This window comes from Plutella xylostella, chromosome 12 (genome assembly GCF_932276165.1).
Source record: "Plutella xylostella chromosome 12, ilPluXylo3.1, whole genome shotgun sequence".
NCBI classification, from domain to species: domain Eukaryota; kingdom Metazoa; phylum Arthropoda; class Insecta; order Lepidoptera; family Plutellidae; genus Plutella; species Plutella xylostella.
This window is the reverse complement of record NC_063992.1, coordinates 11505608-11525615: the sequence shown is the minus strand read 5'-3', so window position 1 is coordinate 11525615 and position 20008 is coordinate 11505608. Positions and strand designations below refer to the sequence as shown.

Here is a 20008-nt window from a genome sequence, read left to right as displayed (position 1 = left end):
ACGTCATGAATTACCGATAAATTAAAACAAATATTACTCTGAACTCACTCATTTTATTCACATGAATCAATCATTCCTATGTACATTACTTTATGCTACATTCACATACACACTCATTGCAGCTAAATCTCTTTAAATAAATATTTGTATAAATAATGCTTATTCCATATCGTTATAAAAAGGTTTAATATTTTACAATGGTTAACAGCGTTTTCAGTAGGCAAATAAACGGGTGCTCACGTTACTCGCAGAGTGAGCACAACAATAGCAAACTGTGAACCCTGGGCATACTGAAACCATTCGCCACCAACTCATCGGCTGCAAACGGTTTAACTACTGGGAACGCAGCCTAAAAACAATGAGGCGTTTGTTAAAAAAAAAAAAAAGTTCCTTTTTGGAGAAATAGATGGCGTTGTCTGGGGTTGTACCAACTTTCAAACCCTCAGAACACACTCAGATCACAATATGTTATTCTGTGAGGCTAACCAAATGTCAAACTGACATACGTAGGTAGAATTGTAGTATTATTTTCTCTATGATGTCGATGTCACTGTTGCTTCACCGTTCAGTGCGATTGTGCGTACAGCCGGTCAGCCGTTCTTTTCAAGTTTTCTCAGTTTCTATTCACACAATACTTAGCACTATCCCAACCCACATTCAGTCTGAGCCTCGGAAGGATGGCTCGCGCTACCCTCCGACATTTAATCAAAACTAGTGAGTTCTTATTCTGAGTTTAGTACTCTTTGCTCTCTATGTAATTTTTGACAGTTGGTACACTGCGTTTTCACGCCATCTATCGGCTTACCCAAAAGCTCAACTGACAGCTGTCAAGGAAAACGGCTCATACTTACATTACATTACATAAATAAATTAAATTGAATCTATGACCCTTTTAAAATTAATCAACATTCACAATTACTTATAAACATTCATGTAACTAACTATATGTCGACTAAACTTAGAATATTTACGAACATTACTAGGTGCCTTTCCTTTTCATTTCAGGTCATAAGAATTCCTTGTTTTAAGTTTAAATGTAGTGTAGATGGATATTCAGAATAGATCGACACATTACATAAGTACCTACTTACTTACATATAAGTAAATGAAATAAACATAAAAAGGTGGTAATGCAATGTTGAAATGAAGTTTTTGATTCTGTGTATCAGACGTATGTCTTCAATAACGACGTACGTGACTAAAACTGTAATAGTAAGACAAAAGTTAACAACAACTTTGTTATACGACTTTTCAATATTCGCCCAAGTTTGCGCTTTGCTGCAAGTTCTCTGCAAAGTGACATTTATGTGCAGGAAATTGAACATTTTTCGCTTTTCCCAACTTTGTTGGAAAAAGTTGTTATAAATTAGTCGTTTACAACACCGTGTGTAAGTGTGAGTCGAGGGGATAAGGCCCACTGTTCACCGGTACACAAGGGTCGCTCTAGCATTCTGAAAGATGCTGCACTAGGCATCGCAACATTCACTTGAACTTTGTGTCAACTAACAATATCTCAACTAATAAGTAAATCTTCATCTACTCGTTTACCCTGATATATTGTTACAGTTGTGTCTTGGCCTCGACTTCGTGGTTAGAGAGCGGGCTCCCAGGCGCAATGGTCCCGGGTTCAATCAAATCTGGAACTTTGGTTTCGACAGGCTTCACTTCTGGTGCTGGCCTCTTCTTTTTCGATCCTGTAAATAAATGTTTTTATATTTCGTAAACAAAATACCTTGTCTTAACTAAATATTTTTACACCACTTTAAATTTTCCCTTGTAAGTCGAAATGGTCGAAATAGTTGTGGAAATAGTTGGTATTCATTAAGATTATTACCGTGGTAAATTCAACGGACATAAAAACATAAGTTTCCGACAGTGTGCGCTTGCATGTAGGGATGCCGATGAATCCATTTTCTTTCCCGTGCTGTTATTAGGCGCCGGGCCTACCGGGTCGTGCGACATGTGATTGAGAAATATCCCCCTAGTACTTTTCTAGAACCTTAGAACAGCGTGTAGAACACGGCTGACCGTTCATGCTCAATGACTAGGACCTAGGACTTACCCGAGGCGAGCCACAGCCGCTGCAGCGTGGAGAAGGGCGAGTCGATGACGATGCACATGACGGTGGAGCTCAGCACCGTGATCGAGAAGTCATACGTGAAGTTTACCCACTGGAAATAAACAGACATTTTACCAAAAGTTTCCTCTTTAGAACCAGGGGGGTCACTCTATCGAACGAACGAACAAGAATAGGTGTCACGCAATTAGCACTCTCGTTCGTTGGTTCGTTCTTCGATTTAAGGTCTTCGCACATTATAACAACTCCACGCCAACGCGGCAGCAACTCTACTCACGCTCTCGATGAGTAGTCAACTAATGGTCACTAGTGGACAACGCGGTGTCAACGAGTGGACAACGCGGGAAGGCACGGGGCGGACGGGTGGGCTAGCAAATGGTTGCCCGTCACGCGTCAGTCGCAAACGCATAGTCGTTGCGTGGCCAACGTGTGGTCGTTGCGTGGACGACGTGTGGTCATTGCGTGACAAACGTGTTGGGGTTGACCTTTAGTGTACGATGCGTAGGCCACTCATTGTACACTACTTTATAATCATTTTTTGAAATTAAATCTTGAACATATGACACAGGGCTTAAATATTAATGTCTAGCATAGAGTCGAGTCGCCGGTGAGTTGTTATAATGTGCGAAGACCTTTAAAGAGTGATACCCCACCACTAGCAGATTCACTTAGCATCGTACTGAATACCTGTACCTATACTATAATTATGCATAGTCATTATTAATTTTAAAACGAAAACGTGAAAATAACAGTAAGTAAGTAGTTTTAAGCAACAGGCATTTCATACATAGGTACATTACAGAATCATGAATATTGTATGAAAGTATGTATATGTACAATAAAACCTACGGAGCCCATTTTACAAAAAAATATATACAGAGATGTCTAATCAAGTAATTACATACTCAGATAATTTTATTATATTATATCTCAAATCTATTGAGGAACTTCGGAAAAACTAAAAAATGCAAGTCACGAACACTTTGTGAGGTAACTCAGGAGTACTCATGTCATGTGCTTTTAACTCTTTTGTGAATTAGGTTTAAAACCACCCAAAACTCCACATATTATTATATTTACGAATTAAATATCGCCCTTAATGAATAAAATCCTAATTTTACCCGTATCATTTTCACGGCGGAAAATTTCCACGAATTTCATTAACTTTCAGGAAGTTACCCAGGTAGATAATTAGGTTCGTTTGGTAAATAAATATAATAACAATTAGCTAATCCACTTGTGATTTAATTAATCCAGATGGATGTAACATGTGACGTCGGGGATATCGTCTGTTCCATGAGATTAGGATTAACAATGTACCTCGCAAGATAATCCTGATGACATACATTAATAACGAAGTATCGGATATCATGAAATGAGACAGTGGGGCGGATAAATCATCTCCTAAAGGTTTTTGTTTTTCCTCTGAGGCATATATACTGAAGAATTAACTATACGTGTGTTTGATTAGTTTTTCTCAATTTTTTTTATTATTAATTCGTGAAGTCGTAGATGTAAAGTTTTGTTCGGATTAATCAGCCGAGTTCACATCACTTTCCGCTCACAACATCAGGATATTAAATACGAATAAAAAAGAAGTTCGTCCCGTTACCAGATATGATACAATGCACAAGTGACTCCAGGCACTCGTCCCGTGCACCCTCACTCACTCACCAGGTGGTAGACGCTGAAGTGCTGCGGCGCCACGATGGTGGAGGCCTTGAGGAACTGCATCGGGTAGTGCAGGATGTACATCGCGTACGATATGCGGGCGATGAACTTCCACACCGTCAGGGAGAGGAACCAGTTGATGGGACCTGCGGGACGGTCAATTGTAGCTAATTTAAGGGTATGAGGGAGGGTAGGTACTGGGGGGGTCCCGTATTATGCAACAAGATAGAGCCATATAGCCGAGATAGAACAAAACTGTAACGCTAACCAAGACTCTATCTCGTTGTGTTAAACGTGCCGATTGCGCGTCAATTCTCGTTCGTTCGTTCGTCAATTTAGGGAACGGGTTAGCCTCCAGGGCGTTTATTACAAGTAACCTCACCCAAAGCATTCTCGCTCGACATCAGAGTCAGATAAAATGCAAACGATGGACTAACTAAGGGCAAATGTAAGTGCTCTAGCAACCCTCGCACATTTAGATTAAGTCGATCCGAAATACAATAACGCACATAAAAGGCTTCCAAGCATAACTGCTCACTCACCTCCATATCCGTGCGCGCAGGCGAAGATCAGCCAGCCCACGGCGACGCTCCAGATGGTCCTCTTGAACGAGTTGGAGAAGTTGTTGAGCAGCTGGTTGGTGTTGTTCAGCTTGCTCACCGGCAGGTACACGTAGATCACGCACGACATCAGCGTCAGCGACGCCAGCCAGCAGACCGCCACGAATGTCTGCGAGAGGAAACACAGTTTATAGCATCAAGCTGTGAAGAATCTTTAGCTTTGGGACTTGGGCCTTTGCTCCCAAATAATTGTTGTACCTGACAGCTGCCGGACGTATAATATAAAACAGTTGAAACGTTCAGACACCTTTTATCCATCATTCAGTACACAATAATATATATGTGTATCTGTTAAGAATTTTGTACTGCTAGACATGGATCTTTGCTCCCCAATACAATCTTATACAGTCACATTAAAGTGCTGTGTGGTCTGACTCCATCATTGCGATCAGCTATTTATGCTGGAGTAGATTTTTAAACCATCTACAACATACTCAATGACATGATAGTTACAGCGTAATTTGTTCGCGGTCTCACCTTGGGTAGTTGAAGCTTCTTCCCCTTGAAGCCGTGCATGAGGTACCCGTAGATCATGCCCACGATGAACACGGGCGAGCGCGTCAGCGTGTTCACGTAGTACCAGCGGAAGAACCGGAACGTGCTGCGGACAACCAGTGGCTCTCATTGGCTACTTTAGCAGGATTGGACATTGGACAAGTAATCGGTGGTTCTCATTGGCTACTTTAGCAGAATTGGGCAAGCAATCAGTGGTTCTTATTGGCTACTTTAGCAGGATTGATCAGTGGCTCTCATTGGCTACTTTAGCAGGATTGGACAAGTAATCGGTGGTTCTCATTGGCTACTTTAGCAGGATTGGACAAGCAATCGGTGGTTCTCATTGGCTACTTTAGCCGCAGGATTGGAAACGCAGCAAGAGACCCTAATAATAGCAGTTTTTATATACAGTCTGATACTAGACCAATACTAGACTGACTGGCCAATCCTTTCACCAGGGTGACAGACCCAGTAGGGTAGTATAGTGTTTGACATTGACACGATAAGAAAAAATCTTTCATTGATAGCTTGTATCGAGCAAAGTGTTCTCCATCTACTAACAGGCTATGTGTCGGGAAAATACAATAAAAAAGGAGGTGGTGGCGTCGACAATAAATTAAAAAATACCTACCGACATTTTTATCTCAAAACAATATTCAATGCCTGAGAGCGATGACGACGCTGTCGAATTTGAATAAAGTATGCGATAACCCAATCGAAAAACATTTCCAATAAAATGTAGATTACGTTTTACGACCCTTGCATTGTGTACTTATTATGAATATACGATTTATTGATAAGTAAAATCATAGCATTATCATTCCGAATGTATAATTAATCTCAACTGTCTAACATAAAGATTACGATAATTTCATTGCATGTAATCAGCGTGTTAGTGTAAAAAATATACCTACTAATATTATGATTATACATGTCATGATCAAGGTCATAGCACATAATATAACACCCTAAGGGTCTCAGAACATAGCGTAACGTAAAGGGATCGCATTTTTATTCAGTCAACCAGGCGTTCGCGGCTCGCGTTAGTTCTACTAGTTGACAAAAGAATAAGAGGCGATCCCTTTTCGGTACGCTTATACGTACAGTGACCTTTATTCTGTTTATACACCTAGTTTGATTGTAATATTGTCTCACAGCTAAAACTGTCTCCACATTTTCGATTTTCGTCACTCGGATCATGATCATTTGGCGTCCAAGCAAGCGATCACAATCGCCGATAGTTTGACACGCGTAGGAGGCGTTGTAAATGTATGAACTTACGGATCCCCAAACATGGTGCCGTTGAAGTTGCTAAGGAACACATAGATGGCGGTGCCGGCGACGGAGGCCAGCAGCGCGCCGGCCAGGCTGGCCCAGCCCGTGCGGCGGCCCGACAGCAGCCAGAACAGCACCAGCGGAGACAGGATGTGCAGCTGGAAGTCCACGGCCAGGTACCACGTGTGCGGGAGGCACTGGGGAATGAGGGATGTATCAGTGGATTTAGTCTGGCTTTTAATTATGTCAAAGCGGAGATACCTAGTTTTGGGGATGAGCGGCTGCTAATGAATAGCACTTTATGGATGCAGCTCTTGGCTGAATTTAATTTGCAGGTTGCTTGATATGCGAGTGATTTGAATATACCCATACTTCTTATATGAGATATACCAGTCACCAGCATCATATGAATGGTATCTTTGAGAGGTGACCAGTGACAACAATAATAATGAGCTCTAAGCTCTATTTCAGAAATTCTACAAGCACTCAGACATAAAGCTTGAAAACATTAGACAGGTCGACGATATTGATCCGATGAGGACAGTGTTGTGGTGGCTCTTGGCAGTGGTAGGCGATGTACACAGCACTAAAACGAAAAGCAACTCAACCAACCTCCTGCTGCGGATTATACCAGTTCTGTATGTGCAGCAGCGCGGCCCACCAGAACCGGCGGCAAGTCTGCACCTGCAGCCCCTCCAGCTGCCAGTTGGCGCCGTCCAGCGCGCGCAGCATCCACGACGCCTGCAGCAGCACGGCCGCCGCCAGGATGGGCAGCATGCGCAGGTAGCGGTTCAGGTAGTACATGTGCAGGTTCTTTATTAGGCTCGCTGAGGGAGAAGGTTGGGGGGGTTATTTCGGGTGTTAACTGTGGTGAAGGGTTGCAATGTGGATGGGGGTTGGTGGGCAAATTTGGATGTATAATATTTGTATGCCGTTTCGGAGGTTTATAGAAGAATCTATAACTCAATTCATTTGCAGGTCTTTATTCAACATCATCGTACACTACTCATACACTATAACTTCATGTAATAAATTATAACTACATGTTGAAATTGAAATTCCACCTGGTTCTACAACCATGTAGGTCACTATCTATTAGTTACTAAGAATATACAAAATACTGTCTACACCCTATCTCAGACCTTTCTATAGGCCTTTTCTAAGGCCATAACATTCCCGTGGACTTTCCACCAACCAACCGCTATTAGCTACCTATCCAAGGCCCATAATATACCTATGTCTTATAATGACCGTGACAAACCTTGCGTCATCTTGTGTATGCTGGTGTAGACGAGCAGCAGGCCCGACATCATGAAGAAGGTGTCCACGCAGATGTTGGCGGACGACATCCACAGCCCGCGCGCGTCCTGCGCGAACTGAAACCACACCAGAATCATAATAAGCAAATAGTAATAAGTAATATGCGGGTGTCTCACATACGGACACCCGAGCCCCAATTGCTGATTGCCCAGGATGGGCCGTACGTATATAAGGACAAGTAGACGACCGAATGGCGTAGTGGTTAGTGACCCTGACTACTGAGCCGAAGGTCCCGGGTTCGATTCCAGGCTGGGGCAGATATTTGTTTAAACAAAGATATTTGTTCTCGGGTCTTGGATGTGCCCGTAAAATGGCAATAGGCCCGCCCCCTATTACATTGGGACTAATATAACACTCTGGCGAAAAGTGGGTGCAGCAATGCACCTCTGCCTACCCCGCAAGGGAGTACATTAGTACAGGGCGTGAGTGTGTGTGTGTGTTTTTTTTAAAGTAATACAGCACTCCTCGACAGACTTCTCCTGGGCAGTGGGCGTCAAACCCTATTCTGATAATCCTTTCACCACCATTACAATCTCTAGTTTGTAATTGTTACTCTAAACGAAGAATCGGTATCAGATGGAGAGCATTAGGTACACTTTTGCTTTTGTAATGGAAGTAGATAGTTCTACTACTGCTATCTCACCTCCAAAGCATCCTGTAGATTAGTGAGCGCGCCCAGCAGCATGCTGAGAAAGGTGTGTCCAATGACGACCCACGTGATGGACAGCGAGCGGATGCCGTCCAGACACGTGATGGCGCCGGGCACGTCCCTGAACGTGAGCAGCTTGCGCGTGTTGGAGTACACGGAGAAACTCGTGTAGAGCGGGCTCAGGGATTTGGGGTCTGGAAGGGAAGCAAGGGTTTTGTGTGAGCGTTTTTGGATTTCTATACGCTTTGAATTCTTGATTAATAAATTAATAAACTTGATTTTTAAAATTATCTAATTCAAATGTGATTGTCATGTAGCACAAAGCACAACACATAATATAATATAAACACTCACACCTTGTACTAATGTACTCCCTTGCGGGGTAGGCATAGCCTCTGCAGCAATGCACCTCTGCCGCAGAGGTGCATTGCTGCATCCACTTTTCGCCAGTGTTTATGTTAGTCAAAGCACAACACATGTTGGTAACTATATACAAATGGCGTCATTCTGTACCACTCTTCCAAAAATATTATCAGCAAATTCAAATTCAAATTCAAATATATTTATTTGTGAACACAGGTAGACATTATACATACATTCATAGAACATGATATAATATAATAGATGTTTTAGACAATTCTTGTGAACGCTATGTTCTGTCCAACTAGAGTGGGACATACAAATAAGTACATAATTAATTAGCACATGCACATGCATTCAATTGTAAGTGAGAATAAAATAAAAATATAACAGGCAACAAGATTTAAAGAAAAGGTCGATAAGTACATATAGGTCATAGGTTAAATAAGTTTTATGTCAAAGTTCATCATTTAAATAATCATTAATTGAATAATAGCATTTTTCTATTAACAGTTTATGTAGTCTATTTTTGAACATTTGAAGATTGAGAATTTGTATGTCATTGGGAATTTTATTATATACTTTTGGTCCTCAGATCAACTACAAATAGATTCGCAATCGCCGTGTGCACTATTCTCTTTCTCACTCAAACCATAGATGTTGCCGACAAAAAAATAAAACCTAAATATGGGGAAATTTAACTTATCATAATAAGAAAAACAAAACTTGAGTATATCGTCGGTTGATAGGAAAAAGACACTAAAGCCAAATTTTTCAATAGCCAGATAAAAGTTTTGCTGGGAAATAATTTTGATGCTGTTGCGTCTCAATGTTTCTCAATGTTTGTATTACCCAGATAACATTTATCTGAATATTGAAAAATCAGCCTTAGTGAGTTTTTCCTGTCAACCGACGATATAAGAAAAAAAACTTTACTCATACTTATTTGATTTCAATATAATTATTTAATATACACAAACTGAGTGGATTGTATGATTCATTGTCTTCGTCCAATCGAAACAATCCTCTTCAAAAATTTTTGTATGTTTCCTTGGTTCCCAATTTGTGCGACCGGTAATGTCTATCCATTTTCTTGATATATTTTTTTCTGTCGGAAACCTATGAAGCAGAGATAAATGGATGAGCATGAGCATTATAATCGTGGGCCAAATATGTGATGGGTTTTTTTTTAAAGGAAACACGTATTTCGTATCAATACAATAAACTTTATATTATACAGAAGAAATCACACATAGAAGAAAAAAACGAAACGAACGTTTCCTCACAATGAGAGGCACCTCATTCGAAAGAGGAGAATGACTTCTACAAAATACAATCTTCACAAAAACCGAATTCGTGCGCCCCATTTGTAAACCCAACCCGAGTCCGTTACAATTTCTAGTATTTTCTTTGCATACTATAATATTTGTGGGTAAAATAAATTTTCAATAACTTGCAACACCATGTGATTTGTTATGATATGGTACCTCGTAATTTTTACTTAAAACTGATACTAAAAGACCTTACAGTATTAAAATTAATATCGTTTTATATTAAAATCGAGCCAATAGATAGTACTATGATGAATGTAAGCTTGTTAAACTTGATAGTATCTACTTACATGTGAAAATATATCTCATCCATCATTCCATCGTGTTTTCGTTCAATATGCTCAATACAACCGAACAAAATCCACCCACCCATGTCACACACTCGTTAAGTGATGATAATAGTCTAATAAACTTAATAAACACCCACAAATCACTAGCAAATTAACAATAAATAACTTTTAGAAATTCTTTGTTGTAACTGTCAGCCTTTGTTTGTCATAGTATTCATTGTTTGGCAAAGAGAACTGCCAAAACTGACGTAAACAGGCGCCAGAGCAAAAAGGACAAAAAAACCTGTACAGCTTAACGTTTCTCTCTTACGCTTGATGTAGCTAAGCGTCTCTTTTTCGCAATGTCAGAACTGTCACGATTATACCCCTGTGTTTTGGTCCCATATATACTATGCTTTTTCTGACAAGTGCCTTTTTTGCCATCGGTAAACACAGAGTATTAGCATACTGTGATCTCATGGTAACTTCTCTTTTTCGTATTTCAGAGACTTTTAGAAAGAGTTTAGGGTTTTGTTTAACGAAAATTGCTACTTCAAGTATATACAGAGATGGAAATGTTAAAATCTTGAGTGATTTAAATAGTGGTTTACAGCTTTCATCACTCTTTATTCCACATATAGAACGTAAGCACCTCTTTTGAGCCCTGAAAATAGCTTCTCTCTCCGTGCAATTGCCATAGAATATGATGCCATAGCGGAGCGTAGATGCAACGAAGCCGTGGTATGCCGATAGGACTGTTTTACGGTTCACTATGTGAGATAGTTTATAGAGCAAATATGCTAATTTGCTCAGTTTTTTGCATACCTCTGAGGCTTGCTCTTTCCATGTCAGTTTATAGTCAATTTTTAATCCCAGAAATTTTGTAACTGTGACGTTTTCAATAGGATGTCCATCATAATTTATATTTAAAAAGTCAGTAGTATTAGTATTTTGATAAAATGTCATAAATTTAGTTTTGTCAATATTTACTATTAATTTATTATTATTCATCCAATTGATAATGTCTTTTAAAGCCTGATTAATGGAAGATTCGTATATGTCAATATCTATACATTTAATAGTCACTGTGCTGTCATCAGCGAATAAGACCATTGGGTGAGGTATGTCTTTGGGTAGATCATTAATGTATATCAGGAACAATAATGGACCCAATACACTACCTTGAGGTACACCGCTCGTAATTTCTCTAGAGTCGGACATATATTTTATTTCTTTTTTGGCTGTTGGGCAGACTCTTGTTATTTCCGTTGTCTGTTTCCGGTTGCTCAGGTAAGATTCTAAGAGACTGAGAACATTGCCTCGGATACCGTAGGAATTTAATTTATTCAATAGAATTTTATGATCTACAAAGTCGAACGCTTTTGTCATGTCCATGTATATAGCACATATTGGCCTATTTTCATCCATGCATGTCAATATATCCTTGAGTAGGTCATACACTGCAGAATTTATAGTTTTTTCTTTTCGGAATCCCTTTTGTTCTTCTATTAGGATACTATATTTGTTGAGGTAGGATAATAGCGCCCTGTAGATAATTGTTTCAAAAACTTTAGAGAAAATAGATATTTTAGCTATTGGTCGATAATATTTCATGCTATGACTATCCTCTTTCTTAAAAATTGGCTTAACAATTACAGGTTTAAGCTTTTCTGGGTATATGCCGTTGTCGATACATAAATTCATAATGTGGCTAAGATGGCCTGAAATTTCTGTGGAAACTAACTTGATTGCTTTTGTATGAATGTCATCGTATCCTACACTATTTTTATTTTTTAGGGACTGAATAGCCTTGTGGATTTCCTCTGGTGTTGTTGGCAACATGAACATTGAATGTAGGCAGTTATCAACTACTGAGCCTGTTCTTGGAGGAATATTGTTAGTTTGACTTTCAGTTTCTTGAATCTGGTCGATAAAATAATTATTAAACGCATTTGCGATTTCTGAAGGATCGGTGATAGTACAATTATTTGTATTAATTTTAGTAATTGATTCGTTTGGACAGGTATTTTTAGCACTTTTTATAATATTCCAGCTGGCTTTGGTTTTGTTATCCGAATTATTAATATAGTTATTGTTTTGTGCTCTTTGTGTCAATTTCGTAATTTTTTTAAATCTCTTCGAGTATTGTTTAAAAAGTGCTTTATTGTCAGTGGTTGGATTTTTCCTATAATTCCATAATGATTCACGCTGCCTTCGGCTGCATACTTTTATTCCTTTGGATACCCATTTGGGTTTGTGTTCAGATTTTATAGTCTTGTTGAGTAGCGGAAAGCAGAGATTATATATTAATGTGAATGTCTCAAGGAAGCGGTTGTAAGCATCATTGACGTCATCAGTTTCATAAACGTCTGAGAAACTTAAACTACTTATGCTAGATTTAAATTTGAGTAGGTTTTCTCCACTGAAATCCCTTTTTTCTACGGTCCATGATTGTATAGTACAGGTTTTTTTTACAGGTACTCTAAGTATTTGGGCTGTATGGTCAGACAAACCGTACTCTACTACCTTACCCTTGCATTTTTTCCCAGCATTATGGGCGAAATTATCGATGCACGTTTTGCTTTTCAGTCTAGTGGGTTCTCTTATTTCTAGGACAAGGTTGAAGCTGTGTAGTAGGTTTTGAAATTGCTGAGTTAGGCGATTGTTTTTTAGGATGTCGATATTGAAGTCTCCGCATAAGATTGTGTTTTTCTTATTTATACGCATACAAATTCTCAGTAAATCCTCAATTTTTTCAAAAAACGTTGCAAGATGTTTTGCAACATTTTTTGTTTTTGGTACTCTATAAATACATATAATTATAGTATCTAAATTAATTAGGTCTATGGCACAACATTCAAATATTCCAGTGATAGACAGTTGGGAAATATCCTTTATTTCTTTATATTGGTGTCCAGTCCGGACCAAAATACATGATCCACCTCGTTTTTGGGTATCTCGAGAATAGTGTGTTGCTAATTGGTAGTTGGGTATTGTCAGTAGATCCTCATGTCCTGCAGTCATAAAGTGTTCTGTGACACATAGTATATCTATTGTTTGTTGTTGTGATGTTAGATCTTCCAAGTGAACTGTTAAGCTATCAGTTTTTTTAAGGAGGCCAGCGATATTTTGATGGAGTATATTGATATGGTTAAACACGAAAAAGATTAGAATTATTATTTACTGATTTCGTGGGCTTTTGGTTATCTTCTTTGCTTGAATTGTTCTGTATATTTTTTGTTACGCTGTTGTTTTGTATAACATTTTGTTTCTTCAATGAGTTAAGTTCTTGATTTAGCGTCGACAGTACAGTTCTCATGCCTCTGTTATTTAGATATCCTCCATACTTTGAAAACATGTAGTTGTCATACGTAAGATTAGCATTTGAGTCGAAGAAATACGCATATCCATGACTCTCCTGCAATGCAGGAGGCCCAGCACGAGACGCAAGTCGCGCACAAAAATTCGACATTATCTGATTGAGCGCGACGGAATAAGTACTGTACCTATTCCGTCGCGCCTTGCGTGCTAGGCTTCCCGTGTAGATGTAGCAGTGAGATGATATCACCAAACAAAACCATAATGAAAATATAGTGAATATCTCACCTCCCTTCAACAGGACGACATGGCGCACTTCGTAGGCCGTGCTCAGTAGCGTGACGAGGCCAATGAGCGGGAAGATCACGCTGAAAGATACAATTTTGAATGAATTCATTATCATATTTCAGGAACTTATCGTTCATACGATAGTTAAATTACTACCTACCTACCCTGATACCTATCTGCATGCAGCTGTGGCTTTTCGTGGAAAGGAATGGGAAGTAATTTTTGTAGTTACACATTTTTCCTCTTTGTAGCTCGCTAGCCTAACTACAGCCTTCATAATCATCAATACTTATACCATTTAGCTTGCTTGCTGATTTTAAGAGCAATATTTCTATTATCTGATTTCTCTTACGACTTACGGACCTCAATCATTTCCAATCTGGTCCTGTACAGAAACTAAGGCTATGCTTGGGTAGCTCTTTCTATTCCATTGATTGATGCATTGTAAACTATCGATACGACCTCGTATCATCCTATAACTATATCATCCGTGAAGCGGAGATGCGAACAATATGTAACATTCACTTCCATTACTTACGGCACTGTAGGGCTCCCCATTCTACAATCAGCTGCATAAGTAGCTGTACACTTTTGTACCTTGTTAAACTCACAAACCTATATATTCATCATTTCATATTCAAGGTACAAAAGTGTATAGCTACTTATGCAGCTGACCGTACTACTGAGGTCTAAAGTATTCTCCATACTAGGTAAACATAAATACAACTAACAAGGCAACATAGTCGGCAGCAGCATACGGGCGGTCGTTGGGCAGCCGGCAGCTGTACTCCTGGTAGTTGAGCGAGACCAGGGCGGAGTCCAGCGGCGCGAGCGCCTGCCGCAGCGGGCACGCGCGCGGGATGCAGACCCCCAGGCGGAGACGGAGGATCACCTCCGTGGGCGTCGGGAGCGGGCTGGAACGTGATGATGATGATTAATTCGTCTAACTCCACGAGGAACGTACGGTCAGGGACATAAGGATAATAAGGAACTTTCTAGTTTTTTTTTTAAATGATGATTATTTACTGAAGTCAGACAGAAGGGACTCTTTCAGCTTTACCTAACTGCGGGGGCGGCTCCGATAAGCGCCTTCAAACAGATGGAACTTTCTAGTATGTTTGCTTTTCTTAAGTGCAGTATTACAGCCTGCAATGTTGAATTACGGCCTCTACGCAAGTATCGTTAGTGCTTGGTGCGGCATGGGTACCTTAGGAAACCAATCTCAGATTTTGTTGTATTGACTTAGTTCTCAGTCCGTGCGTCGAATAAGTGCTTATCTACATATAACTAGTAGTTATGTAAGGATGTGCTCTAGGTACAAGCTAAAGATAATATTGTTATTCTAACTAATCATGATTTTATATCGTAACGTAACAAATGTTTTCCGCACTAGATACATGTACCTAATTACATTTCTAACAACAAATTAGGACCTCACCGTGATTCCGATAACGCTTATTCAGTGGGTAGCTAGTTAATCGACACTAATCTATCAACCTCTATCAGCCTTACTATCTAATGAATTTCTAAGAAGGCAGTCAATCACGATACCTTACACTAATCTTCGGATTACATTCTTCCTGTCAAGAAAACCTACCTAGTGTCATTAGTCCTGGTGAACCCTGGCCCGACGAGGGGGGACGCGGCGCGCGCGAGAGTCTTTAGCTCGTCCAACTGGGTCTGGACATCCTCCAGGTCAGGGCGAGGGAAGGGCAGCCAGGGGATGTCAGGGATCTCGGGCAGCCATGGCGGGCGCGTGGGCGGCGTGACCGTGACCACCTCGGTGAGGTTGTCCGGGAGCAGGATCATGCAGTGCTTGCCCTCGACCTGATCGCCGTCGGGTAGGTCCTGGCGTAGGTTCAGGCACGTGAAGTAGTCTCCGTACGCGGCCAGCGACAGCTTGCTGAAGCCCTGAGGGAACCGGAAGCTCGCGTCGTATACTGGAATGGGGAAATAGGAATTTAAATTTTACCTATTGCTCCAAAAGTTATAATGCACTCTGTATACGATGTTATACTGTAGCGAGTCCCTGGTATGGGCATCGGGTATTTTAGTGAACGTCTGATGTAGTAAGAGGTAAAAACTAATTTAAAATCTGCCTACACTGTGAACGATTTGAATTTAATACGTTTTCACGTGTATCATTTCGTTTCCGACAGGGGATGAAACAATCATCCTGAACTTAGAACAACACGGATTCGGGTGTGAACAACTTCGCTTCTTCAACTTTTGTAAATTTGCGAGAACTGCTCTCTAAAACAACCCTTTCAACTCACAACCTAAAATTTTTGCAAAACTCTGTAGGTATGTTGGTGTTTAAATGGGTTCATCGAATGTGGTGAGAAATATCATCTCATCTTATTTTGTAGTAACGGTACAACTAAAAATTCCTGACAAGAAAGAATGCGATTTTTATCATTTTAACATTTTCAGGTTTTTACGGATCGATTACACGATTACGGTCTTAAACAATTATTTAGGATACACTTCCGTTTTCAGGACTTTATAGTTGCACTGTATATAAATACCTACACCGGAAATACATTATTCCGCCCGGAAGTCACTAAAGCAAATTAAATAAGTAAGTACTCAAAACAATGACTAACACTGAAACCGCTGGGCGCTGGTCATCTGGTCGAGCTGGCGGGCGCAGCGCTCCTCATCCACTGAGTCCTCATACAGCTGGTCGTCGAAGATGCCCTCGAGAGTGATGTCGTGGCGCAGGCCTCCTTGCGCCGACACACAGACCAGCACCGACACCGCCCCCAACACTGGCCACCACATCTTGTAGGCACACAGAGCACTTAAGAAAAATAAACTGTCAGCACTTGAGATTTGGCGGCAAACGGTTTCGTAATTTGAATTTGTCGGTTGTTCGTTTGTTTTAATTTAGGTCTATGAGGTATATCAATATTGTTGGTTTTTGTGTCTACTATGACGTGGGTTCTAGAAAATCTTAATAAATAAAAGTCTTTCAACGTGAGACACGCTCACGGGCGCGGCCGCGAAAACAGTAGCCCTCAATATTTCGCAGGTGTGTATTAAAATGATGCATTGCACAAATAAGATTTTATCAATGAAAATTAGAATGATTGGTGCAGATTAAGATTATTTATGACTAATTGGCCAAATTAATCAATTCATTAATCAGTATATATATCTGCTTGAGGATTAATTGGCTCACAGCTCGCAAATCCATGTTTCGTGTTCCAGTGGAAAACTCTATTTACGTAAATACCTAATTAAGCTAACTAACTAATTCCAGCAGCATAATCTGGCTATTATCACAAAAAAATACTTCTGTAATATCCTTGGACGAGTAGCTTGATTTTTGTTTCTCTTTCACTGTATATTTTTTTATGAAATTAAGTACCTACCTATACTGTAGTAATATGACACATAACTACTAGCAAACCCGCCGCAAGCTTCGCTTGCCTTAGAAATAATTCTGCTTTAGTGAAAGTGCTGCTATTTAGACTTTTCAGGGCATACTCTACTTATCTATAACATAACATAACGTACCGTTCAACTATCAATATTAGGTATCATAGGTAAGAGCAGCAGGTACATTAACTTATATTACTAAGTAGTTAGGTAAGTACTCTCATTTTATTTTCTCGCGAAATAATGGTAGTTACCTACTGTATCTGTAGGTATAAAGAAAGGGGATGGCATTACTCAGGCCACACTCATTCATCATTCATGCAACTCATGTAGCTCGCTGCTATCACTTACTTATCACCTGCATGAGTGATCAGATCAATGATAATTAGGTAAGTACGTAGGTACTTAGTCGCAGGTGATTCCCAAACATACCAATACAGAACTCGTAGACGGTTACGGGCAAAGTCTAAAGGCCATTTCAATATAGAATATATTTAGAATATATAGAATAGAATATATTTTTATTGACAAAAACTTAGCCTATTACAACATGTTTATGATCTAAATAAAGTAGAAGTAGTTAATCTTAAGTAATACCGAGTTAACTCACAATTTACATTACACAAGGCTTCGACTGCATGAAATGGCCCTGGCAACCTACACTAGGAGACCTGTATCGTAGGAGCCAGTGTCTTTCGTTCATCGCTTGAGTTTCCTACTTGTTAGACATATTTTATATTTTAGTTTTGTAGCTACATATTTAAATATAATAATACAATACTTAGTGCATATAAATATGGTATGATATAAATGAGTATATATATAAGGGTAAATAAATACTTAAGTATATATATTATTTCCTAATAATTTTTAATTTTCTACATTTAGCAGACCTTCAATTTCGTCATAATTGAGTGATTCTATATAATTTACTGTAATTCTTTTGCATGAGTGGAAAGTGTTTTGGTATAGATTTATTATTTTATTTATTTTATTGTACAAAAATGGTCCAAGAAAGGTGTGGAAATTTTGAGCAAAAGAGGTCCTTTTATGGGTGATTCGACAGACTTTGTCATTTCTGCGGGTGCTACAAAAGAAAACCGGATCGTAAGCTATTTGGGTATGTTGTTTTAATATAACCGAGCGAATGTACAGTCCACGAACCGTAAGCACTTTAGTGTGTGTATAAAGTTTTGAAGTTGGATATCTGAAGGGTTTGAAATATGAGACCTTTGGTAGCGCTCTTTGAGATCGCTCTGCATGGATCATGTGTGTTTTAGAGGCACCTCCCCAGGCATAGATGCAGTAGGTTAGTATGGACTGCGCAAAGGCAAAATAAACCATCTTAAGGAGTGCTTCATCAGCTATATGTCGTAATTGCTTGAATATAAAGATCAGTTTGCGGACACGACCAGACAGTGACTTGATGTGCTGATATAGGCACCTACTAATACTTCATAATAATTTAGGTGTTAATAATTAATTAAATTGCAATATCTAAAAGTTACATTAGATAAGAAAACTTCATCGGCATAAGGCAATTCTTCCGCGATGCCAAATTGAGATAATAACATTTACCTAACTATGTAAAGTAAATTGCATGAATATTTAGGTACTTACCTTTAGGTATTTAATACACTGTTGCCTTGGACAAATATTTTTTGTTCAAAGTGTGTTTATACAGTCATAATATGTACTTAAATTATGTAAAAGCGAGGACTGATATTGGGTAGGGTACCTACTTAATTTTATATTAAATTAATCAATGAAATTGGTTTCTTGTAATGTATTGATATAAGTACCTACCTATCTGGACTATGACTAGTGGCTACTGGCTACAATGTCTTTGACTACTTAGTACCAACATAATGACCTCTGAAAGGCTGCTTAACCGATTGAGTTGTTCCTTTGATTTGTATTGAATTGAACTGGATGTTCTCTAATCTCTTTAATTAAACTGTCTAGAGTAGTCTAGACCGTCTAAGCTACTCGTAAAGTAGATAGGTACTTTACCTTTAATTTTTTTTTATAACAGCATCGTAAAAATTGATTTACAACTTATTTTATCACATCGTTGGATTCATTACCGGTGGTGTATCACGCTGCCTATCATGTCATGTGCCTGACGTCATTATCTACCAATATTCTCAGATCAACAGAGTTGGCCTGAGCCAATATTTGTGTTTTTTCCTATGGCCCTCCAGGGCTAGTAGCACGAGGCGCATTTCAGACGTGACATACTCATATCGCGTAGCCTCAAGAGCGAACGCGAATGAGGACATTCCTATACTCTATACTGGGTAGGGTAGGCAGTCAGGGTAAAGCGGTGAAAGCAGCCGGTCGCCAACATTTTAGAATTCGCTAAGTCAGGTCCTAATGTCCTTGCGAACATTAGTACTTATCATCATCACGACCCATTACGTCCCCACTGCTGGGGCACGGGTCTCCTTCCAATAAAATTAAGGAAGGGTTTAGGCCTAGTCCTCCACGCTGGCCAAGTGCGGGTTGGTGGACCCCAACACAGGCAAGCTTGTGCTGAGAGAGTGTTCGGGTAAGTGGGCAACCCGACTGTCAGATGTTTTCAAGCCGCCCGAAGGCCTCTGACTAGGCTTAACGACTGCTACCGAAGCAGCAACCGGGATCCACAGCTTAACGTGCCGTCCGAAGCACGGAAGCGTCCAGAAAAAAACCACTTGAAATTGGTCACCCATCCAATGGCTGACCGTGTCAGTTGTTGCTTAACCTCAGCGATCAGTTACGATCACTGAGGCCCGCTCGACTACGGACGCTTCTTAGTACTTATACCTAATCCTAATAGTTATTATTCTGTGCTGTGTACAGCAAGTATGGAGTTGTCATACGACTCCTATAAAGCATTTCATGTATGGAGATTGGAAAACAGGTAACTAAGTAATTAATAAAAAAATAAATATTTTAGAGAAACTGCATTT

General features: G+C 39.7%; 1 protein-coding gene across 1 annotated transcript; it reads right to left on the bottom strand.

Moving 5' to 3' along the window:
* Window positions 1-1149: 1149 nt before the first annotated feature.
* On the bottom strand, window positions 1150-14612 carry LOC105381444 (O-acyltransferase like protein). Its single transcript, XM_048624596.1, has 11 exons — window positions 14405-14612; window positions 13674-13753; window positions 8102-8301; window positions 7400-7514; window positions 6751-6965; window positions 6145-6335; window positions 4846-4969; window positions 4291-4477; window positions 3752-3894; window positions 2063-2171; window positions 1150-1694 (listed from the first exon to the last, which is right to left on the bottom strand). The coding sequence occupies exons 3-11, from the start codon at window positions 8141-8143 to the stop codon at window positions 1561-1563; spliced, it is 1260 nt and encodes a 419-aa protein (XP_048480553.1). The 5' UTR covers window positions 8144-8301; window positions 13674-13753; window positions 14405-14612; the 3' UTR covers window positions 1150-1560.
* Between the last annotated feature and the right edge of the window lie 5396 nt (window positions 14613-20008).

What these genes read in the sequence shown, in the direction of transcription:
- LOC105381444 (XM_048624596.1), bottom strand. Translation starts at nt 8,143, where the DNA reads ATGCTGCTGGGCGCGCTCACTAATCTACAGGATGCTTTGGAG. An exon ending in GGCACCATGTTTGGGGATCC is followed by an intron (nt 4,970 to 6,144) that starts GTAAGTTCATAC and finishes GGTTGTCCGCAG; the next exon opens with CACGTTCCGGTTCTTCCGCT. An exon ending in GCGGCTGTGGCTCGCCTCGG is followed by an intron (nt 1,695 to 2,062) that starts GTAAGTCCTAGG and finishes ATTTATTTACAG; the next exon opens with GATCGAAAAAGAAGAGGCCA.